Genomic DNA, 21469 nt, shown 5'->3' on the forward strand with positions numbered 1-21469 from the left:
TTGCCTATACTTAATTCTCACTAGATGATGGTCTGAACTGCAGTCAGCTGCACATTGGCTTCTAACATCCATTATGTGTCTCCGATCAACCAACATATGGTCTATCTGATTTCTGGTTGTCCATCTTGAGACATTCATGTTTCTTTGTGTATCTTTTTGTGCGGGAAACATGTACTGCTGACAGTCATGTTTTTACTTATAGCAAAATCTACAACCCTAAGTCATTTGATATTTCATGGAGGCTATGTCTTCCTATAGTTGGCTGATAGGCCTCTTATTTTCCTGTTTTTGCACTCAAGTCTCCAATTAATATCTTCACATCATGTTAGGGTGCCTGATCAACAACTGCTCTACCTTGTTACAAAACTCATTCTTCTGTTGTTCATCGGCCTCCTCTGTGTGTGAATGTACATTTATTATTGTTGTGTTGGAAAATTTTCCCCTTAATCGTAACATAACTGGCTCAAAGTGTATCATTGTGTGTTTCAGTTCTTTAATGACCACAAAACCTGTTCCAAAGGTATTTGTCCTCCTGTCACTATAGAAAGTGAAATTTTCTGAGTCCATTATGTCACTTCCCTTCCACCTGATTTCTGGAGAGCCAATATTTTTATACCATATCTCATATTGTTTTTTTGTGTGCTGGGGTTGTCATCAAAATATCTGGCCAGCTTATTCCTTTGTTAGCATTTGCAACCACTGATTTTTACAGGGGAGTTGCCCTTACAGCTTACCAGATTGTTGGATCCATTTTCAGGGGAACATCCTTAGCCTCTATAGATCCCTCTACTGACTGCAAGGCAGCAGTTGATGGTTCGGGGTTCCTCTTCCTTTCTTCCAAGCCATACCTGGGGAGGCACCCGATGGGGGATCAACAACCCCACAGGGGTGAGTCACAGATAGGCACAACAAAAAGACTGTCAAACAAAATTGTTCATCCAAAAAGGCCTTCATCAGAATTGGGCAACACACACACACACACACACACACACACACACACACACACGTCTCTGGCTGCCGAGGCCAGACTTCATATCTAAGGTATTCGGAAATTCCCGTGAAAAATTGTTAGGGCTTGTAAAGTGGAGTGAATAAATGATATTTTGAATTGGAACCTATGTTCAGAAACATACCACTTCCATACTACAACCATTTGAACATATGCTGGTAATGTGACCACTTTCTCAAGCAGTTGGTTTGGCATGACCCAGAACATCACTTGTTTCACAATTCCACTCATTAATCGCCAAAGAAATTGCTCATGTTCTTGTTGACCAATCCTCTTCAAGTTATGCACTACAGCCTCTTACAATTTGGGTGTGCGGCATCTTCTGCAGCATCACAGTTGCGCCTGTTGATTGTGAAGGTACCCTCTCTCAAAGCCGTTGCTTAATTGTGGCAAAAAGGTGTATGTGATGGAGTCTGACATTGTGGAGAATGATCCTGATAAAGACAACAAGCAGCTTTTCCATTGGCACAAGCTTCACCATTCAGAAGGTTCATGTCAGTGTATTCTTCAAACGTATACTGAACCATGTTGCACTTGCCTGGCGTATTAATGAGGCTTAAACCAGGTCAGAGAGGTAGGATAGATGTCAAATGACATCCACCAATCTGATGTAACCAGCCCTACCATAACTACCCTGTTGTATATCTACCTAACAGATATGTTTTCGAATGGCTGTAGCATGGAAATGGTACATTTCTGGATGTGAGTTCCTATTCAAAATATTATATACTTACTCCCTTCTACCTGCCCCAGGAATTTGTAACGGGAATTATCGAACACCCTGTATACTCACAAGTCGTGAGCAGGTTTTTTCAGCCTTACCCCCTCCGTGGAACTGTTACTAGTGCAGACCACAAACATCTCAACCCCCCCCCCCCGTGCCCCTCCCCCCCTTTAGCCAGCTATGCCACTGAACGTACATATCAGTAATTTCACACAATTAGTTAGTTACTGTTTAAGATATGTGTGTGTGTGTGTGTGTGTGTGTGTGTGTGTGTGTGTGTGTGTGTGTGTGTGTGTGTGTGTGTGCACATTGTACATCTGGCTTCTTTCACCCTAAAGTTTTTTGATTAATTGTAGGTGTTCGAACTCTGATCTTCTTTGGATAGTTCTGGTTTGTGTGTGGGGGGCGGGGGGGAGGGGGGGGCATATTATCACATTTTGTAGGCAGCATTTAACTTTATAATAGATATAGCAGCACTTTCATTTAATTTACAGTGTTCCAACAGCTTATTTCATTACAAAGTACCCTAGTTCTTTCTGTTATAATTTACTCAAAATTCCAATTTTGTTTGTAGATAAAAATAGGAAATTAAATGATAAAATGAAATTTTTTGCAGAGCTACCAGTATGCAGTCCCCTGATACATGGTGTCTTGCGTGTTGTATCCCAGTGGCAGGATATCCTCAATGATGAGCTTGAAGCTCGGCGTCCTCCACCACTCAATTATATACCAGGTTGTTATGTGGAGACGGGAGTGACAGGACCAGCTATTCACAAGTACCGTTCACTGTTTGAGCCACAAAATACGCCATTTCAGTAAGTTCATCACATATACTAATTACAGCAAAAACAAATAATGTTTAATGTATGGGCAAAACATCTTGATTGATTTCATGTTAAAATCTGATCCCATCATTTACTTCCTTGACGAGACAGCATAGGCCACATTTAATGGTCAGTTTTGTAGTTTCATAGTGCAGTACTGGTTCTCACCCTTTTATCTTCCTAAAACTTGTTTACATTTTCACCATTTTGTGTGTTTAATGAGTTATTTATATATAGCTTAGTAAGTTGTCAAAGGAAATTCAGTGCACACTACTGTTCACATTGTGTAGTGATTTGGAAAGGATGTAGTTGGAACATTCATACCTAGTATCCTGTGGAACTTACAGAAAAAATAGGATGTTGTTGCATCTTTTTACAGACATTTTCATTGCAGTTTGAAGCAGCAGGCAATATTCTGCAGTACTGCTTAAAATTGTCACTATGATATTGGAAATCTCAGGATGGAAACAATGAGGTTGAAGTTCAGTGTGACAGTGAAGTCATATAGTTGCGTATAACAGATGTAGGTGTGGTTGGAAACAACTTTACCCTGCCGAGTATATACTGGGATGTCTATGGATTCATTGCAAGGGGTACAGACAGACAGACAGACAGACAGACAGACAGTCAGTCATGCAAAATACTTTTGAACACATTTTCTGAAAGTTGCCTTGAGCAACTAGCTCAGCAGCCCACATTCAATGGAACTATTGTAGGCTTTGTAGTTACAAATAGGCCAGACCTTATCGACTATTTGAGTGTAGAAACGATGATTAGTAATCATAATGTCTTTATAGCAACTATGATTACAAAAGTTAATAAATCATTCAAGAGGCTAGGAGAGTGTTTCTACTAGATAGAGCAGATAAGCAGTTATTAACATCTCACTTGGATAGTGAATTGGCATCACTTATTTCTAGTAAGATGGATGTAGAGGAATTATGTGCAAAGTTTAAGCAGATTGTAAATTGTGGTCTGGAGTGTTAGGTGTCTAGTAAGTGGATAGAAGAGGGAAAAGACCCACCATGGTGTAATAACGAAATTCGATAGATGCTGAGGAAACAGACTGTTGCATTCTTGGTTCAAAAGAAATGCGTAAATGACGACAAGCAAAGGTTACTAGAGATTCCTGTGAAAGGATCTGTGTGCAAAGCATACAACTACTACCACCACACACCTGTGCAAAAGATTTGGCAGAGAACCCGAGAAAATTCTGGTTATATGTAAAATCACTAAGCAGGTCTCAGGCTTCCATGCAGTCTCTTGTTGAGCAGTCTAGTGTGGCAGCTGAAGGTAACAAAACAAAAGCTGAAGTTTTAAATTTCATGTTCAAGAAATCATTCACTCAGGAGAATTGCATAAATGTACTGTCATTTGACCATCGGACAGACCCTTTAATGGATGACATTGTAATAAGCATACCTTGCATAGAGAAAATTCTGAAAGATTTGGAAGTAAATTAATCACCTGGTCAGTAGCAAATCCCAGTTTGATTTTACAGGGACTACTATACATCATTGGCCCCTTACCTACTTTGCATTTATCGTGAATCTCTCACCCAGTGCAAAGTCCCAAGTGACTGGAAAAAAGCACAGGTGATCCCAGTATACAAGAAAAGTAAAAGAACAGATCCACAAAATTACAAATCAATATCCATAACTTCTGTTCACTGCAGAATCCTTGAACACATTCTCAGTTTGAATACAATAAACTTTCTCAAGACTGAGAATCTTATGCACATGAATCAGCATAGTTTAACAAAGCATCGTTCATGCGAAACTCAGCCTGCCTTTGGATATACTGAGAATTATGGATGAAGGGCAGCATATTTACAGATTTCCCAAAAGAATTTGACATGATGCCCCATTGCAAGCTATTAACAGAGGTACAAGCATATGGAATAATTTCACAGATATGTGAATGGTTTGAAGACTTCTTAAATAATAGAACCCAGTATATGGTCTTCGATGGCAAGTGTTCATCAGAGACAAGGATATCATCAGGAGTGGCCCAGGGAAGTGTGGTAGGACTGCTGCTGTTCTCGATATACATGAATGCTTTGTCTGACATGGTGGGCAGCAATCTTCTGCTGTTGGCTGATGATGCCAGGATATATGCTAAGGTGTCAAAGTTGAGCGATTGTAGTAAGATACAAGATGACTTACACAAAATTTCCAGTTGGTGTGATGAATGGCAGCTGTCCGTAAATGTGGAAAAATTTAAGTTAATGCGGGTGAGTAGGAAGATCAAACCTTTAATGTTTGGATACAGTATTACTAGTATCCTACTTAGCACGGTCAATTCGTTTAAGTATCTGGGTGTAACATTATCATGAAGTATGAAGAGGAATGAGCATGAGATAAATATGGCAGGGAAGGTGAATGGTCGACTTTAATTTATTGGGAGAATTTTAGGAAAGAGTGGTTCACCTGTAAAGAAGATGACGTGTAGGACACCAGTGTGACTTATACTTGAGTTCTGTTTGAGTGTTTGGGATCCGTATCTGGTCGGATTGAAGGAAGACATGTGAAGTTCACAGTACTGATTATTTCACGGTACTGACTGTTGGTGGTAAAACCAAAGATAAGAATAAATTCATATTTTTGTTCACTGCACTGAACCCTCAATTCATATATAACTTTTTGTTAAATTGAAATAGTTCCTGGCATGGGCAACAGGTCTCAGAAAATATGTGCAGAACAAAAAACGTAAATTTATATGATCAGTCCACGGCAGTTGGATGTGTAAACATGTAAATCTATGTGCGCCATATGCAGTGTGTTAAATTCCAATGATTCTAAGTCAAACACTGAATTTTAAATTCTCAATCAGCACCTCATTTGCTGTACATGATTTCAAGCATCATTCAAAGGGGCATCAAATGTTTCTCTAATCTATTTGAATCATTTACATCAGAAAGGCAACTAGTATGAAATTTGTAAATTTCTATTTTCTCTCAATTATGGTTCCGAGTGGTTCAATGCATTGTTAAAAGGAACCTGATTGCACAATAACACGTGTCTGCCGATTCCATTAATTTTCTATTTGCAGCAGGTAGGGACCTAGTCCACGACATGTTAGTGGAAGGAGGAACGATATGACGCTGTTGAACTCATAAAACATTCCTCAAAAACCAATAACAAGTTTTCCATTGTTCAAATGAAGAGAGATTCTTTTATTGACTACAGTTCCTGGTGACCTACATTCTGTAAAAGAAACTGAGTGATGATTTGTATGGTAAAGTCGACCTTCAACATCTGAAAAGGCTTTTCATTATTTCCAAATACCATGAAATGATCTTTTCAGCTGAAAATTCACCTGGTGCTACATGCAACATGAATAGTTTTGGCTTTACAGTGGACACTTTTAGACTGAGAAAAGTTACACAACATTTGCAACTGCCTCCCAAGAAAGCCCATGTACCCATACTGCCTATAAGTAACAACAAAATGGATGACATCAAGAAATATTTTATCCGTATCCCTAAAAACAAGATGCAGGTTTGGTATGCAGTCACATCATGGCTGTCAACAATGGCATCTGAGATGTAGATGGAGGTGACTGAGTAATATAACCATGAAAAACATCAAATACTATTCAGAAATAGCTAACAATAATTTTCTTACAGTAAAAGACAGTTATTTGTACAATTCTGTTTTAAAACAAGTAACTTAACCCTACAATTAATTTGAAAACGCAGTGTACTGCAGAAAGGGAACATGTCCAACACCAACAAAATCATCCACTTGTTTCCCCCCATGGGATATTTGACTTTTACATGTATATAATAAGCAAATATACCTACATCAAGAAACCGGGAATACATGTCAGGAGATGACAATGAAAACAATCAATTTTTGACAACATAATTTAATCAGATAGCTAAAAAGTCTACTCACCAAGTGGCGGCAGGAAACACACATAAAAGAAGGCTGTAATTAAGCAAGCTTTCAGAGCCAGCGGCTCCTCCTCCAGGCAGAAGGGTTGAAGGGGAAGAAAGAGGGGTGAAAAAAAGGACTGGAGAGGGCTAGGAAAAGGAGTAGATTTCAGGAAAGTCACCCAGAACTGCGGGTCGTGGGAGACTTACTGTGCAGTAAGCTTGCCTAATAACAACTTTCTTTTATGTGTGTGTTCTGCCACCACTTGGTGAGTAGGTGTTTTTTCTATCCAGTTAAATTATGTCAGGAGATAAATTACATTAAACTAGTTTTATTCAGTTACTTGTCTCAACTGCAAAATTAGGAAATATAGATATGTTGCCTTTTTACAAAAAGCAATTCATTTGATTTCTTAGTTTCAGGTAAATCCTCTCACAAAATATATATTAGCAAGCTTAGAAAATCTAACACCCTGGTTCTTCTGCCCTGTTCCTGTATAACACTTGTGCACTTACTCTGTAAGTTATTAACTTTGATGTGATATTTTGTATCAGAAGCATTTTGTTCCTTCGAAAATGGCATAATGCTTAAATGCCTAAGGTAAAAAAAATTTGTAAATATTTCTGAACAAGTACTACAGCAGAATTATGAGTGACCACTATATTATTTTAAGAAATGGTATCTTGTATAGCATTTTAGACATTGCTGCTGCTTGTTTCCAAGTAGCTACTCCATTATTTTGAGTGTAGAATGTATTTCATTTTGAAAATTTCAATAGTACTTTGTTCAAGTCTGTTCTGGAAAAAAAGCATATACTGTCAACATGAATACATGATTTGTTTCCTAGTCCCGTAAACCAAGCAGACTTATTCACTGGCAAATTTGTTGGTAGTTTTAGTTTGCATTACATTCCCCCCCCCCCTTTCCCCAAAACCCCTCTCCTTGCCAATGATAGTGTGCTCACCCCTCCCCTTCTCCAGTGTTTCTGCATCATTTACTTTTACAGCCAGCGTACTCCCACTTGTGCTATATATTTGGTACAAGTGCACATATCTACTAGAATCGTAGGTGCTAGTGAATTACTTGTTTATCTCTCATTTACTATGAATATTTTTTCACAATCAGTACCTGAATTTTCGTTCTTATATCAATGGGAACCATTTCTTTAATCGTTAGCCCCTATGCCAGGAAAGAGTTTATGTGCTACTCATTTCTCAGTGTGCAAATGCAATCTAATTTAATTGCATTATTTGTCCTTTCCAGCACAAGGCATGCATCAGCTGCTCCAGTTCGGCGTCTTTGGTGCTATTTGGTACGGCAAGAACCAGTTCAAGATATATTCATACGTTCTGTATTTGGCAAGCGTCGATCTGTAGCTTCAATTATGGAGCCAAGTGTGACAGTTACAGATGGCGTACGCACTTCAGATGAGAGAGCTTCCGATTCATCATCATCATTTGCAGAATTGGTGAAGATTATTCACAAGGATCAGGATTCTATATCTGCGTTTTGTCTCAATCAGGTTGGCACTATGTAGTGTAATATTTGTGAAGTAGTTGAATAATCCTAAAGATGATAAACATTACAATTTGGATACCTTTTTTTGTAGCGAATATGATAACTTTTACATTAAAATTACATGGCTAAACATGGCGTTGAAATAATATAGCCCGTAAGCATCTCTTGTTTTGTTTGTGTACATACTTTCCTCAAGTGTTATGCCTACTATAAATTCATATCTGAATAAAGACAGTTTGTAATAATGAAGTGCTAAAGAAAGTTGACTTGTTACTGGCTGAAACTTGGAAGCAGTTCACTGTTTCAGCAGTGGCTGGTTCGACTGGAACATGCTGGCAGATTCTGCTGAAATTTTTTTATTGCCAGCTTTTCTAATTGTCATAACTAATATTTCTCTCTGTCTCATTAGCTTTCTAATTTCGTAGCTTTAAAAAAATGTTTGGAATGTTATATAAGGAAAAAAGTGTGCACCATTTGCATTTCTTTGGATGTGTGAGCTTAGATTCAAGGGGAGCAGGGAGTGAAAGAATAAGCCTTATGAAACTAAAAATAAATACTTTACTACAAAATAAACCTAAGACAATAACCAAAATAAAGGCTGTCTGTTTGAAAGTGCCCAACTTTGCATACATGTGGAATCAAAATCTGTTGCTCCATCTGCATGGCATTGATGTCTACAAGGTGGTGCAACCTTCGTTGCCTAGGTGTGTCCTACCATTTGATGACAGCCCTCCTGAGGTCATCCAGTGTGTGAGGAAGGTTCTTGCGATGATGCACTGAAAGTTTCATTTGGCCACAAACATGCTTAGTTGGGTTCATGTCAGCATTTACTACAGACATTTTCATTCAGTTGATTCCTGTCTCCTGGAGGAAGACTTGCATGATGTGAGCATGGTATTGACCAAAATGTTGACTGTAGGGCTGGACAATATTTTATATGATTATATCCCATTCCTACAAAGCTCTCAAATTACACTCACTAACATTGTCAATGGACTTTCGTGCATGATGCCAGTCCAAAATTTGAAACACACACTGCACTGCAGAATCCATTTGGCTGTGTTCATAAGGTATGCATTGGCAGCTTCCCCCTCCACACTTCTTTGATGATCATGAGGCTACAGACAAATCCATTAGGTATAAGACAAATCCTGTAGTAACTGGTGAAAGAGAACTTGATGCCATTGATCCAGGTTCAGTTCCAGATTGCACAATTGTATCGGATTCACAGAATACTTTCACTTCCCTCCAAAAACAGAAGGTGCCGATCTGTTGCATTCGCCTGGGTTACTCCTCTTCCCCCTCTTCAATCTTCTTCCACATGTTCCATATTAGGCCAATTCGGGCATATTACAGTTCCCATGTTTTTCTCGATCTGCCAGGTTTCTTCTTCCCTTTTGGCTTAAAGTCCTTTACCTGACATGATAGTCTCTCTGGGTATTCACTCCATTTACTTTTGTTTCCATACAATTTTTCTTTCACACTCCAAATTTTCCACTCCTTTTGAATATCCTAATTTTGTATTTTACCTATTCTTTTATATCCCTTCTCGACACTAAGAAATCTCAATTTTACTCCTTGTATGAGCGCAAATCATAAAGAAAGTTATACTTCCAAGTTACGCCCATTTATTAAACCAAATACACATAGGCAACATGACTGTGACAACATACAGTGTAAGTTCACTTTTCTACACAATCCCCAAGAGGCTGTAAACATTTCTCAGAATGAGTAACCAATTTTTTGATTCTGGATGTGTAGAAATTACCTTCAGCACTAGGTATCCACCTGCATACAGCTGTTTTCACCCCCTCATTGTTTCAGAATCATAATCCACTGAGATCCTCTTTCATCTTACCGAACACAAGATAATCGCATGGTGCTAGGTATGAACTGTGTGGAGAATGGTGCCATACCTCCCAGTTGAATTGCTGCAGCGGTTCTGTCGTTTGTTGGGCCGAGTGTGGTGATGCATTATGGTGCAGTAAAATCATACTGGTGCTCAATTTTCCCCATCGCTTTTCTGTGATTTCCTTACACAGCTGGAGAAAAGTTTGACAATACAGAGCAGAGTTGATTTTCTGCCTTTAGGTGTAAATTCCACATGCAACACTCTCTCCATGTGAAAGAACACTGTCACCATCACCTTTCCTACTGCAGGTTGGACATTGGCCTTCTTTTGTTGTGGTATGTGGTGTGCAGCCAGTCCATCAATGTTCTCTTTGTTTTGGGGGTGTAGTGGTAGACCCACATTTCATCCCCAGTAACGATTCACTGCAGGAACTCATTGTACTCCACAGAATACCTTTCCAAATGTCCCAATGATGATTTGAAACATAGTTTCTTGTGAACATTGGTGAGGAGCTGTGGGGCGCATTTGGCACACTGTTTATGATACCCAAAGCGCTGGTGAACAATGGAGAACACATTGTCATATGAAATGTTCTGAATGCTGACAATTTTCTGCAGTTTTGTGGACCAATCCCTTCTAATGATCACATCCACATGGTCAACATTTGCAACAGTACTGGACATTGTGGGCCTTCCTTTGTGATATTCATCAGTGAGATCCATGCATCAAGCATCGGATTGCTTACACCACTTTACAATACCTGGGCAAGAGATTACATGCTCACCATATCCACCATTGAATGTCTGTGCAATTCAGTCATTTAGCCCATAGAAATTTGATCATTGCATGCACCTCCGGATTTGCAGTGAACATCCATTTAATACGCCATTGGGTCTAGCCCTCTCTGCACACACAACACGATGCGATACCACACCACCCATCCTATAAGATGTGTCGCAGTTATTGTCATGTGAAACACACTTATCATAGTTATGACACACAGTGTGCTCTCATGGTGAGCTACCGTAACTTGCTTTTTGATTTACTTTCATATTCGTTTCTCTTGTCTCTTATTCAGTATCCCAGGGGGACTTCCTGCCCATAATTTGTCAGTAGGGATCACCAGCAAGTGTTATTGACCGTATATGCAGCCAGTGAAAGGCAGATCTTTGATGAGTTGCATTTTATAAAGAGCAAGTATTTGATGTTGCAGTGCTGTATGCCAATTTTGTCAAACATAAAGTGATGGCTCCTGTTTAATCTTTGACTTTTTGAAGCATGATGATGGACTGAACAGTGTATACGAGCTGCAGTAGCCTTTTCACGATTAGAGACCCAGTGTTCCTTAGTGTATATACTGCAGTGAGAATGCAAGTTTACTTTTACTCACACTTGGCTGTATTAATTGCACACTTTTACTTATCCTCTGTACAGAGACATGCTGGGAGCAGATGCTTACAATTGGCTTGTAGTGAATTGCATGCTCTGACAAGCCCCACCTCCTTCTCTCATGGCAGGCAGCTTATGGCTTATAATAGGAATAAATGTGTAATAGGTTAATGCATTGCAGAAGTGACACGAAAGTTGATGGTGAGTCGCTAAAAGTACAGGGTACTGGTAAAACCTCTTCCTTCATTTTTGTAAATAGTGTTGACAATCACTGGGCACAGCACCGCACATGAATCAACACTATTCACACTATGGCTATTTATTGCTGTGACACATAATAGTATTAAGTAGCTAATGCCGACAGCAATCGTAAAGATTCCGGAGTGGCCCGAAGTCCGTCGACTTTCACGGATCAGACAGGGTCCAAGTAAAAGTGTGCAGTTAGTACCGTAGTTATTTCCTGTAGCCAAATGACTATAGAGAAAGAGATTTCAGACTTTCAGAAAACACACACACACACACACACACACACACACACACACACACACCAAATGAAAACAAAAGCTGACATTTTCCTGTCCCAAAGAGATAGAAAAAATGTAGGGAACCACACTATTCAGAAACTTGGGAGTAATGCCACTTCTTGTGAAAAATAATGTTAATGTCACCTTATTTTGTTTCTGCCTGCATCTATTGCCATTCAGTAAGTAGAAATTTTTTCTGCTTTATTAGCTGAATTTTTATTGTTGATATAATTCATTGTGTGATATATATGTATGTCTGTCAACATGATATTTCATATTACTGTTAATTTTGTTTTTTAGGCCAACCCAGGATTTCTTGCTCTTGCAACACCAAAGGAAATACAAGAGATGGATATATCTTTGCTGTTAGAATCACCACTGTGGTTAGAGGATGAGTGTGAATTTGATGTCATTAATTTAACAAGGTATGGAAAATGCACTACGTATTAAAGCATTATTAGTTTCTTCCTTGTATTAACACTTCATGCTAATATTTATTGTGCCTATGCTCTTAAACTTCAGGCTGAAATTTAAATGAAATACTGATATAATAATTTAGAGGTTTATCCATGTTGCTCTTGTACTAAAACCATTGGCAAAAAGTTACTAAAACAGGTTTGAACAATGGTAAGAACAAACATTTATCCCCCTAGGAAACTAAATATGCTAAGTCCCACTTCCAGTTTGTTTTAATTTGAAAACACACCACCACTGAATCCAGTTAATTTTTTCTTAACAGGATTTTCTTTCTCCCAAGCCGTCAGTTGAAAGAATTTCCATATTAAGAAATATTATTAAAAGTTTAGTATATTTCTTATAGTTAATTATTGCATTGCAGGGACCCAGAGACACTCCCAGCTTCAAGTTTTTTGGTTATCCAGACAGCTGCTGACAGGCCAGTATTGGCTCAGTCAGCATCAACACAGAATCACAGTAATCCCTCTACACCACAACCTACACTTAGCAGCCAGACAGGACGAGGAGCCTCAGTGGTTAGTTTTAAACCAGCAATTGTTTATGTAATATTTACTTTTTTCTGTAACTAGAATCATATAAAGAAAAAATAGCCATGTATCATGCAGTGAAAAGCAGGAAGTAAGTTTTCCTTTTTTTTCTGTCTGTGCCTCAGTGTACGACCTGAGAACGTGATGCATAGTTATCTATGGAGTTTTCACACCAAAACAGTGGGGAGTATAGTGCAAGGTCTGAGTTGTCAAGCTTTCTGTAACAAATCTGTAAGCTAGGAACATTTTACGAATTTTAAATTTTTCCATCGGACAAACTGTTGATGTCAGTAATTAATTACAAACTCTTGATGCCAATAATCAATTTGTGCAAACCAAATAGAGATGTGTGTCTGACCTCTTTTTACTTAAGTACTTGATCTCAGAAAACAATGAATCACACAATCAGGACATACAATCGAGTTAAGTAAATGTGCCTTTATAGCTCTTGCTGTATATGTTTCAACTCAATGTATGCATTACTGTTTCTAATCTTTGATTAACAATGATGTTAAGTATTAGACATTCAAAGTCCTTAAAAACAAAATTCACGAAAAATAGGAAATCTTTTTTCACTAATAAATAGTTTTGAAGAAAGAGTAAATGAAACAATAACAGAAAATTGCTGCCACTTGTCACACAATTCATTCTTTAGAGATCTGTAGAAGTGCACAGAGATTTCCTTGCCTGCACCTACTCAGTAAAATTAATGCATTTGACAGTGAAAGTATATAGCAGCAACCTTAATTTCTTTTTTGCATAAGAAAAATGGTTTATTTTTATACAAGGTGTCTCTCCCAAGACTCATTATGCAAAATTTCTCTGATGTTTTGGCAGATATTATCAATTTGGTTTCTGAAATGTGTAGCTGCAGTCACCCCAAACAGATATTTTTCATTGTGTTTGTCACCAATGACCAGTGTCAATGGAAAGAGCCCGTTTACGGTTACAAACAAAAAGACTTTTAAAGCAGACCATTACATGCCTGTTTGATAGACCCAGATCGATCTTATGCCAAATTAGGGATAGATATCTACTAACAGGAGCAGCTCAAGTAGTGGCTATTCTTCCTGTTGATACACATTGATAAAATTAGTGTCTTACTGTATTAATTTGAGGCTGCTGTATCAAATGGAAATGTACATTTCTGCTTTAAAAATAGTTATGTTCATAATGGGAAACAAACAGATACTTTTTATTGGCACTGGGAATCACATGAAAAATATTAAGAGCATTATCTGTTTGGGATAACTCCAGCTACACATGCCAAAAACAAAATCGTTAATCTCTGTCAAAACACAAGTTAAAATACGCCTGATGACTCCTCGTAGATACACCTGATACATACTAGCTGAGAAATCCAGTGTTACCTTGGTATTTATGTATTCCAATCACTCTGTCCATTTCCTTCTCCTCTCTCTCTCCCCCCCCTCTCTCTCCCCCCCCCTCCCCCCTTCTCTCTCCCCCCCTCCCTTCCTCCCTCACTCACTCACTCTCCTCCCCCTCACTCTCCCCCGCCCACACTCTCCCCCGCCCACACTCTCCCCCGCCCACACTCTCCCCCGCCCACACTCTCCCCCGCCCACACTCTCCCCCGCCCACACTCTCCCCCGCCCACACTCTCCCCCGCCCACACTCTCCCCCGCCCACACTCTCCCCCGCCCACACTCTCCCCCGCCCACACTCTCCCCCGCCCACACTCTCCCCCGCCCACACTCTCCCCCGCCCACACTCTCCCCCGCCCACACTCTCCCCCGCCCACACTCTCCCCCGCCCACACTCTCCCCCGCCCACACTCTCCCCCGCCCACACTCTCCCCCGCCCACACTCTCCCCCGCCCACACTCTCCCCCGCCCACACTCTCCCCCGCCCACACTCTCCCCCGCCCACACTCTCCCCCGCCCACACTCTCCCCCGCCCACACTCTCCCCCGCCCACACTCTCCCCCGCCCACACTCTCCCCCGCCCACACTCTCCCCCGCCCACACTCTCCCCCGCCCACACTCTCCCCCGCCCACACTCTCCCCCGCCCACACTCTCCCCCGCCCACACTCTCCCCCGCCCACACTCTCCCCCGCCCACACTCTCCCCCGCCCACACTCTCCCCCGCCCACACTCTCCCCCGCCCACACTCTCCCCCGCCCACACTCTCCCCCGCCCACACTCTCCCCCGCCCACACTCTCCCCCGCCCACACTCTCCCCCGCCCACACTCTCCCCCGCCCACACTCTCCCCCGCCCACACTCTCCCCCGCCCACACTCTCCCCCGCACACACTCTCCCCCGCCCACACTCTCACCCGCCCACACTCTCACCCGCCCACACTCTCACCCGCCCACACTCTCACCCGCCCACACTCTCACCCGCCCACACTCTCACCCGCCCACACTCTCACCCGCCCACACTCTCACCCGCCCACACTCTCACCCGCCCACACTCTCACCCGCCCACACTCTCCCCCGCCCACACTCTCCCCCGCCCACACTCTCCCCCGCCCACACTCTCCCCCCCCTCTCCCTCCCCTCTTTCTCCCTCCTCCCTCCCACCCTCCCACCCTCCTTCCCACCCTCCCTCTCCATCCATTGTCGCTCCCCACCCTTACCTCTCGCTTCCCCAACTCTCCTCCTCTCCGTCCACCCACCTGTAACCCCCTCTCCCCTCTCTGTCTATCACACCTCTCACCCCTCCCCTCTCGCCCCTCCCCTCTCGCCCCCCCCTCTCTGTCCGTCCCACCTCTCGCCCCTCTCTGTCCATTTTTTCCTCCAGGGAGAAGCCACATGTGGCAAATGTGATAACTCTGCCCAAGGAGATGTCAGAAGCTTATGTCCACCAAAATGTGGAGCGGTGACTACAGTTTCTTCCTTGCAGATAGAAAGATACATGAGGACAAAACGACAAAATGCATCTTATATGGTGAGGCCACAAAGATCTATAAGGCTATGTAGCCCCCATGTTTGCTACCACCTTTGTTGCAGTTGTTAAACAACTAGTTCAGAACACTAATGTTACTACACAAACAGAGATTGCTAGTATCAGCACTACTGCTAGTGCTGCTTCATTTATTTCGAAGCCTATACATCCTCCCATGACATCAGACAAGACAGTGGTAGCTGATGCTGCGGAGCTACCTCCACCTCCAGAGGTTCAGTCTGCTCCACCGTCCAGTGCTGCCACTACCATCTCCGCAAATAGAACTCTGAAGGCTCGACAGGCCAAAAAATCAAAATCAAATGCAAAGACTCAGCCACAGATTGAGACAGGAAGTGAACAGTCCGATGATGTTGATGTCACTCTCTCTGACATTCCTAGTGATTCATCTTTGAAGCCATTGGATCTTGATTTCTGCCTTATGGCACTCATCTTACCTCAAGACGGAGCCTCCATCCACTGTGGGCTCCCCTCCCCATCAGAAAGAAAGAGTGAAAATGTAAGCCCCTTGATAAATGGCTCCCACAGTACAATGGAACATGAATGGGTTCAGGACACATGGAGCAACTGAGACTCATAGCACAGAAGTGCCTCCTGTGCTTGTGTTTACAGGAAACACATTTTAAAGCATCTGATGCCCCTGTACTATAGGGCTATACCCCTCATCGAGATGACCTGAGCAGGGAAAGGACCAAGGGAAGGATTGCTGTATTTGTCAATAACACACACCACTCATCTGCACTCTCCTTGGTTATTGACGTACAAGCATTAGTCATTGCAGTTAATGTGGATCAAATCATCACTCTCTGCTCACTGTACTTACCTCTGCAGGATGCAATGGACTGCAAGGCTGTTACAGGCCTTTTAATGGGTGATTTCAAATCCCATAGTTTTGTGGTGTTAAAATTATACTTGACCTGGGGGTTGAGTCTTTGAAAACTTCATGATGTCGCAGGAGGTGTGCATCCTCAATACAGGCAGACCCAGTCGTTCCTGGGCCGTCGTCAGCCATCGACCTCTTTTTCTACTTCCAGCCCTTGCAGACTTGGCTCATGGGAAGCAACTTATGACCTTTATTCTGGCAAGCACTTCCCACTGTGGATCTACCTACTGGGTGGAACCTTACCTCAACAGAAACCACTAAAATGGTTGCTCAGTGTGGCTGACTGTGCCTGATCACAACGAGTGTGTCCAGGAATGGTTGGACCACATCTCACAAGTGATCCATCATGGCGCTGACTTATCCATCCCAAAGTCATCACAGGAGGCAACCTGTACCTTGGTGGAACAATTAGTGCCACTCAGCAATCCAGGGCAGGCCTGCGGCTCTTTGATCGTTTAAATACCGCCTTTCAGGTTGCTAGAGCCAAGGCTCGATGCGTAATTAAGGAGAGCAAGAAAAGGTCATGGCAGGCCTCCTACAAAAATATGGGATGCCATTAGAAGGGTTTCCCGTGAACACAGTTTTTTACCAATAGCAGAAGTGTTGAAACAGAGGTGGCACCAAACATTGCCCAGAGAGATCACTCGGAGAATGTTAGAGCATTTTGCAATGACTGCAGCCAATGCCAGCCAGAATCCGGCATTTCTTGCCTACCATGCGACTTCAGACAGGGTCAAGTTGGGCTTCAGATCAAACAATGCTGAGTCTTACAATTGTTCTATCTCCATGATGGAGCTGGAATCAGCTCTGTCTGAGACTCATGATACTGAATGCTTCAACATTTGCCAACGGTGTCAGAGGGAATCCTCTTCAAACATTTTAATTTGATATGGCAGATAGGTCTCTTTCCCAAATCATGGAGAGAGGCAATTTTGGTACCTGTTCTCAAACCAGGAAAGGACCACACGTCTCGTGTGTACCTGAGTATCTCCTTAATGAGCTGTGTTGGAAAGACCCTGGAGTGAATGGTAGACCATTGTCTAATCTGGTTGTTAGAGACCATGCAACTCCTTACCCAATGTCAGTGTGAATTCTGAAGATTTTCATCTACTGTTGGTAACATGACCCTCCTAGAGGCAGCTATTCAACGGGCTTTCCAACATACACATCACTGTCTCAGTATATTCTTTGAGATCAGAAACACGAATGACACTACTTGGAGACACAGCTTTTACGTACACATCCATCAGTGGGGTTTTCATTGCCATCTCCCCATCTTCATTTGGTCTTTCCCGTCTAAGCAATTTTTTAGGACTCATGTTGATGATACACTGTCGGCTAGTTTTGAACAGGAGGAAGGTGTCCCTAATGACAGCAGTTTAAGTGGTAGCCTCTTTGCCATAGCCATAGAGTATCACGTCAACGGTAAGGAGTCCCATGCAATGCTCCTCGTTTGTGAACGATTTTACTGTCTTCTGTTCCTCCCCCAGCGTTGCAACAGCAACTCGTCAGTTGCAACTTACAGTTCAGAGGTTAGAGGTGTATGCTGCAAAGATAGGTTTTCAGTTATCTGCAGATAAGTGTGTGTGTGTGTGTGTGTGTGCGTGTGCGTGTGCGTGCGTGCGTGTGCATGCATGCGCACATGTGTGTGTTAATTTTAATCGTTCTTGCTGTATTTTTAATTCACTTGACTTGCACGTGAGGGATACCATTCTGCATTTTAAAGCCTCAGTGAGGTATCTAGGCCTCATTTTTTACTCCAAATTGTCATGGTTGCCACACCTCAGAGAATTGAAAGCCAGAACCCAGAAGTCTCTGAATATTATAAAGTGTCTTACCCACAGGTCTTGCAGAGCAGACAGAGCGCATCTGCTCCAGTTTTATAGGGCTTTTGTGCAGTCTTGGCATGGCTAAAGGTGCACAGTATATACATCAGCGAGACACTCTTACACGAAGACCACTAGGATTAGGCTGGCCATGGCTGCTTACAGGACCAGCTCTCTGTGCTAAGGCTGAGGAGCTGCCACTCGACATCCGGCGGCAGCTCCTTGTGGTGTGTCAGGCATAAGTTCCTCACTGCTCTGACTTCACCTGCGTACCATACAGTTGCTTGCTTGCTCCAATTTTCTATGAACAACAATGCTGTTTGCGAGCTGCGTGCAGTGTCTGCTAGAGCGCTTGGTGTGGAGCAACTCCAAATCCAGGGTTTTAACCATGCAGAGGCCCAGAGTAATTTCCTCCCCCCCTCTATCCACTTCTTCCTCCCCCTCTCCCTTTGTCCAATTCTTCCTCCCCCTCTCCCTTTGTCCAATTCTTCCTCCCCCTCTCCCTTTGTCCAATTCTTCCTCCCCCTCTCCCTTTGTCCAATTCTTCCTCCCCCTCTCCCTTTGTCCAATTCTTCCTCCCCCTCTCCCTTTGTCCAATTCTTCCTCCTCCTCTCCCTTTGTCCAATTCTTCCTCCCCCTCTCCCTTTTTCAGATTTAGTGCAGTTCAGAAGAGATAGCACTTCTGCATATATTATTAATACATTATTTTATGACTCTTTAACTGAAGACCACTACTCTAAGACTGGATGAGTCGAAACATGGGGCTCCATGAGTTGCTCTGTTGTTTTCCCTTAAAGTCCAGTTAACTCATAACTATACTGACTTTGAAACAGAATGAAATGTGATCTTGTGGGCACTGGAACAAATGAGGCTTTCTTAGAGTGCTAAATTCCTTGTCTGTTCCAATTCTCTGACTGCCCTGCATTTTTGTCCAACACTTGTAGCCAGCGGATAGTCATCCAGGATGTCATCCTCCAGCTACAATGAATGAGGTGGGGTTGGGGGTTGGGGGGGGGGGGATACCAGGGCACAAGGTTATTGCAGGAAATGAAAAAGCATATGCAACAGCCGAGTAGGTATGTCAACAGTCCTGAGTTATTTCAGTGTCATAGTGAGGGTTAATGCGAGTGGGCTGGGAGTGCACGAGTGTCATTTTTTAGGTTTCATCCATAGTATATGCAACATTTTTAGTGATTTTATTCACATTCATGTCCTTTAATATGCATCAGACACTGATAACGTAACTGTTGAGCACCCATAAATCATTCACCCCTATCTCTCTCTCTCTCTCTCTCTCTCTCTCTCTCTCTCTCTCTCTCTCTCTCCCCCCCCCCCCCTCTCCCTCTCCACTTCTTCCTCTGCCCTCTCTCTCTCTCTCTCTCTCTCTCTCTCTCTCTCTCTCCACTTCTTCCTCTGCCCTCTGTCACTCTCTCTCTCTCTCTCTCTCTCTCTCTCTCTCTCTCTCTCTCACTGCACTTCTTCCTCTGCCCTCTCTCTCTCTCTGTCCACTTCATCCTCTGCCCTCTCTCGCTCTGTCCACTTCTTCCTCTGCCCTCTCTCGCTCTGTCCACTTCTTCCTCTGCCCTCTCTCGCTCTGTCCACTTCTTCCTCTGCCCTCTCTCCCTCCGTCCACTTCTTCCTCTGCCCTCTCTCCCTCCGTCCACTTCTTCCTCTGCCCTCTCTCCCTCCGTCCACTTCTTCCTCTGCCCTCTCTCCCTCCGTCCACTTCTTCCTCTGCCCTCTCTCCCTCCGTCCACTTCTTCCTCTGCCCCTCTCTCCCTCCGTCCACTTCTTCCTCTGCCCTCTCTCCCTCCGTCCACTTCTTCCTCTGCCCTCTCTCCCTCCGACCACTTCTTCCTCTGCCCTCTCTCCCTCCGTCCACTTCTTCCTCTGCCCTCTCTCCCTCCGTCCACTTCTTCCTCTGCCCTCTCTCCCTCCGTCCACTTCTTCCTCTGCCCTCTCTCCCTCCGTCCACTTCTTCCTCTGCCCTCTCTCCCTCCGTCCACTTCTTCCTCTGCCCTCTCTCCCTCCGTCCACTTCTTCCTCTGCCCTCTCTCGCTCCGTCCACTTCACCCTCTGCCCTCTCTCGCTCCGTGCACTTTTTCCTCCCCCTCCCGTCGTGCTCTCCCCCCTCCCGTCGTGCTCTCCCCCCTCCCGTCGTGCTCTCCCCACCCCCCTCCCGTCGTGCTCTCCCCACCCCCCCTCCCGTCGTGCTCTCCCCGCCGCCCCTCCCGCCGTGCTCTCCCCGCCGCCCCTCCCGCCGTGCTCTCCCCCGCCGCCCCTACCGCCGTGCTCTCCCCGCCGCCCCCTCCCGCCGTGCTCTCCCCGCCGCCCCTCCCGCCGTGCTCTCCCCGCCGCCCCTCCCGCCGTGCTCTCCCCGCCGCCCCTCCCGCCGTGCTCTCCCCGCCGCCCCTACCGCCGTGCTCTCCCCGCCGCCCCCTCCCGCCGTGCTCTCCCCGCCGCCCCTCCCGCCGTGCTCTCTCCCCGCCGCCCCTCCCGCCGTGCTCTCCCCCGCCGCCCCTCCCGCCGTGCTCTCCCCGCCGCCCCTCCCGCCGTGCTCTCCCCGCCGCCCCCTACCGCCGTGCTCTCCCCGCCGCCCCTCCCGCCGTGCTCTCCCCCGCCGCCCCTCCCGCCGTGCTCTCCCCGCCGCCCCTCCCGCCGTGCTCTCCCCCGCCGCCCCTCCCGCCGTGCTCTCCCCCGCCGCCCCTCCCGCCGTGCTCTCCCCGCCGCCCCTCCCGCCGTGCTCTCCCCGCCGCCCCTCCCCGCCGTGCTCTCCCCGCCGCCCCTCCCCGCCGTGCTCTCCCCGCCGCCCCTCCCGCCGTGCTCTCCCCGCCGCCCCTACCGCCGTGCTCTCCCCGCCGCCCCTACCGCCGTGCTCTCCCCGCCGCCCCTCCCGCCGTGCTCTCCCCCCGCCGCCCCTCCCGCCGTGCTCTCCCCGCCGCCCCTCCCGCCGTGCTCTCCCCGCCGCCCCTCCCGCCGTGCTCTCCCCCGCCGCCCCTCCCGCCGTGCTCTCCCCGCCGCCCCTCCCGCCGTGCTCTCCCCGCCGCCCCTCCCGCCGTGCTCTCCCCCGCCGCCCCTCCCGCCGTGCTCTCCCCCGCCGCCCCTACCGCC

General features: G+C 44.8%; 1 protein-coding gene across 1 annotated transcript in view; it reads left to right on the forward strand.

The window, feature by feature from the left end:
* LOC124621800 (dmX-like protein 2) overlaps positions 1-21469 on the forward strand; it is a 351417-nt gene that overhangs the window by 256181 nt on the left and 73767 nt on the right. Inside the window, exons 49-52 of the mRNA XM_047147237.1 lie at positions 2350-2548; positions 7699-7957; positions 12019-12143; positions 12557-12710. Coding sequence (XP_047003193.1) covers positions 2350-2548; positions 7699-7957; positions 12019-12143; positions 12557-12710 — 737 coding nt within the window. The remainder of the gene's footprint in view (positions 1-2349; positions 2549-7698; positions 7958-12018; positions 12144-12556; positions 12711-21469) is intronic.

This window comes from Schistocerca americana, chromosome 7 (genome assembly GCF_021461395.2).
Source record: "Schistocerca americana isolate TAMUIC-IGC-003095 chromosome 7, iqSchAmer2.1, whole genome shotgun sequence".
Classification (NCBI taxonomy): Eukaryota; Metazoa; Arthropoda; class Insecta; order Orthoptera; family Acrididae; genus Schistocerca; species Schistocerca americana.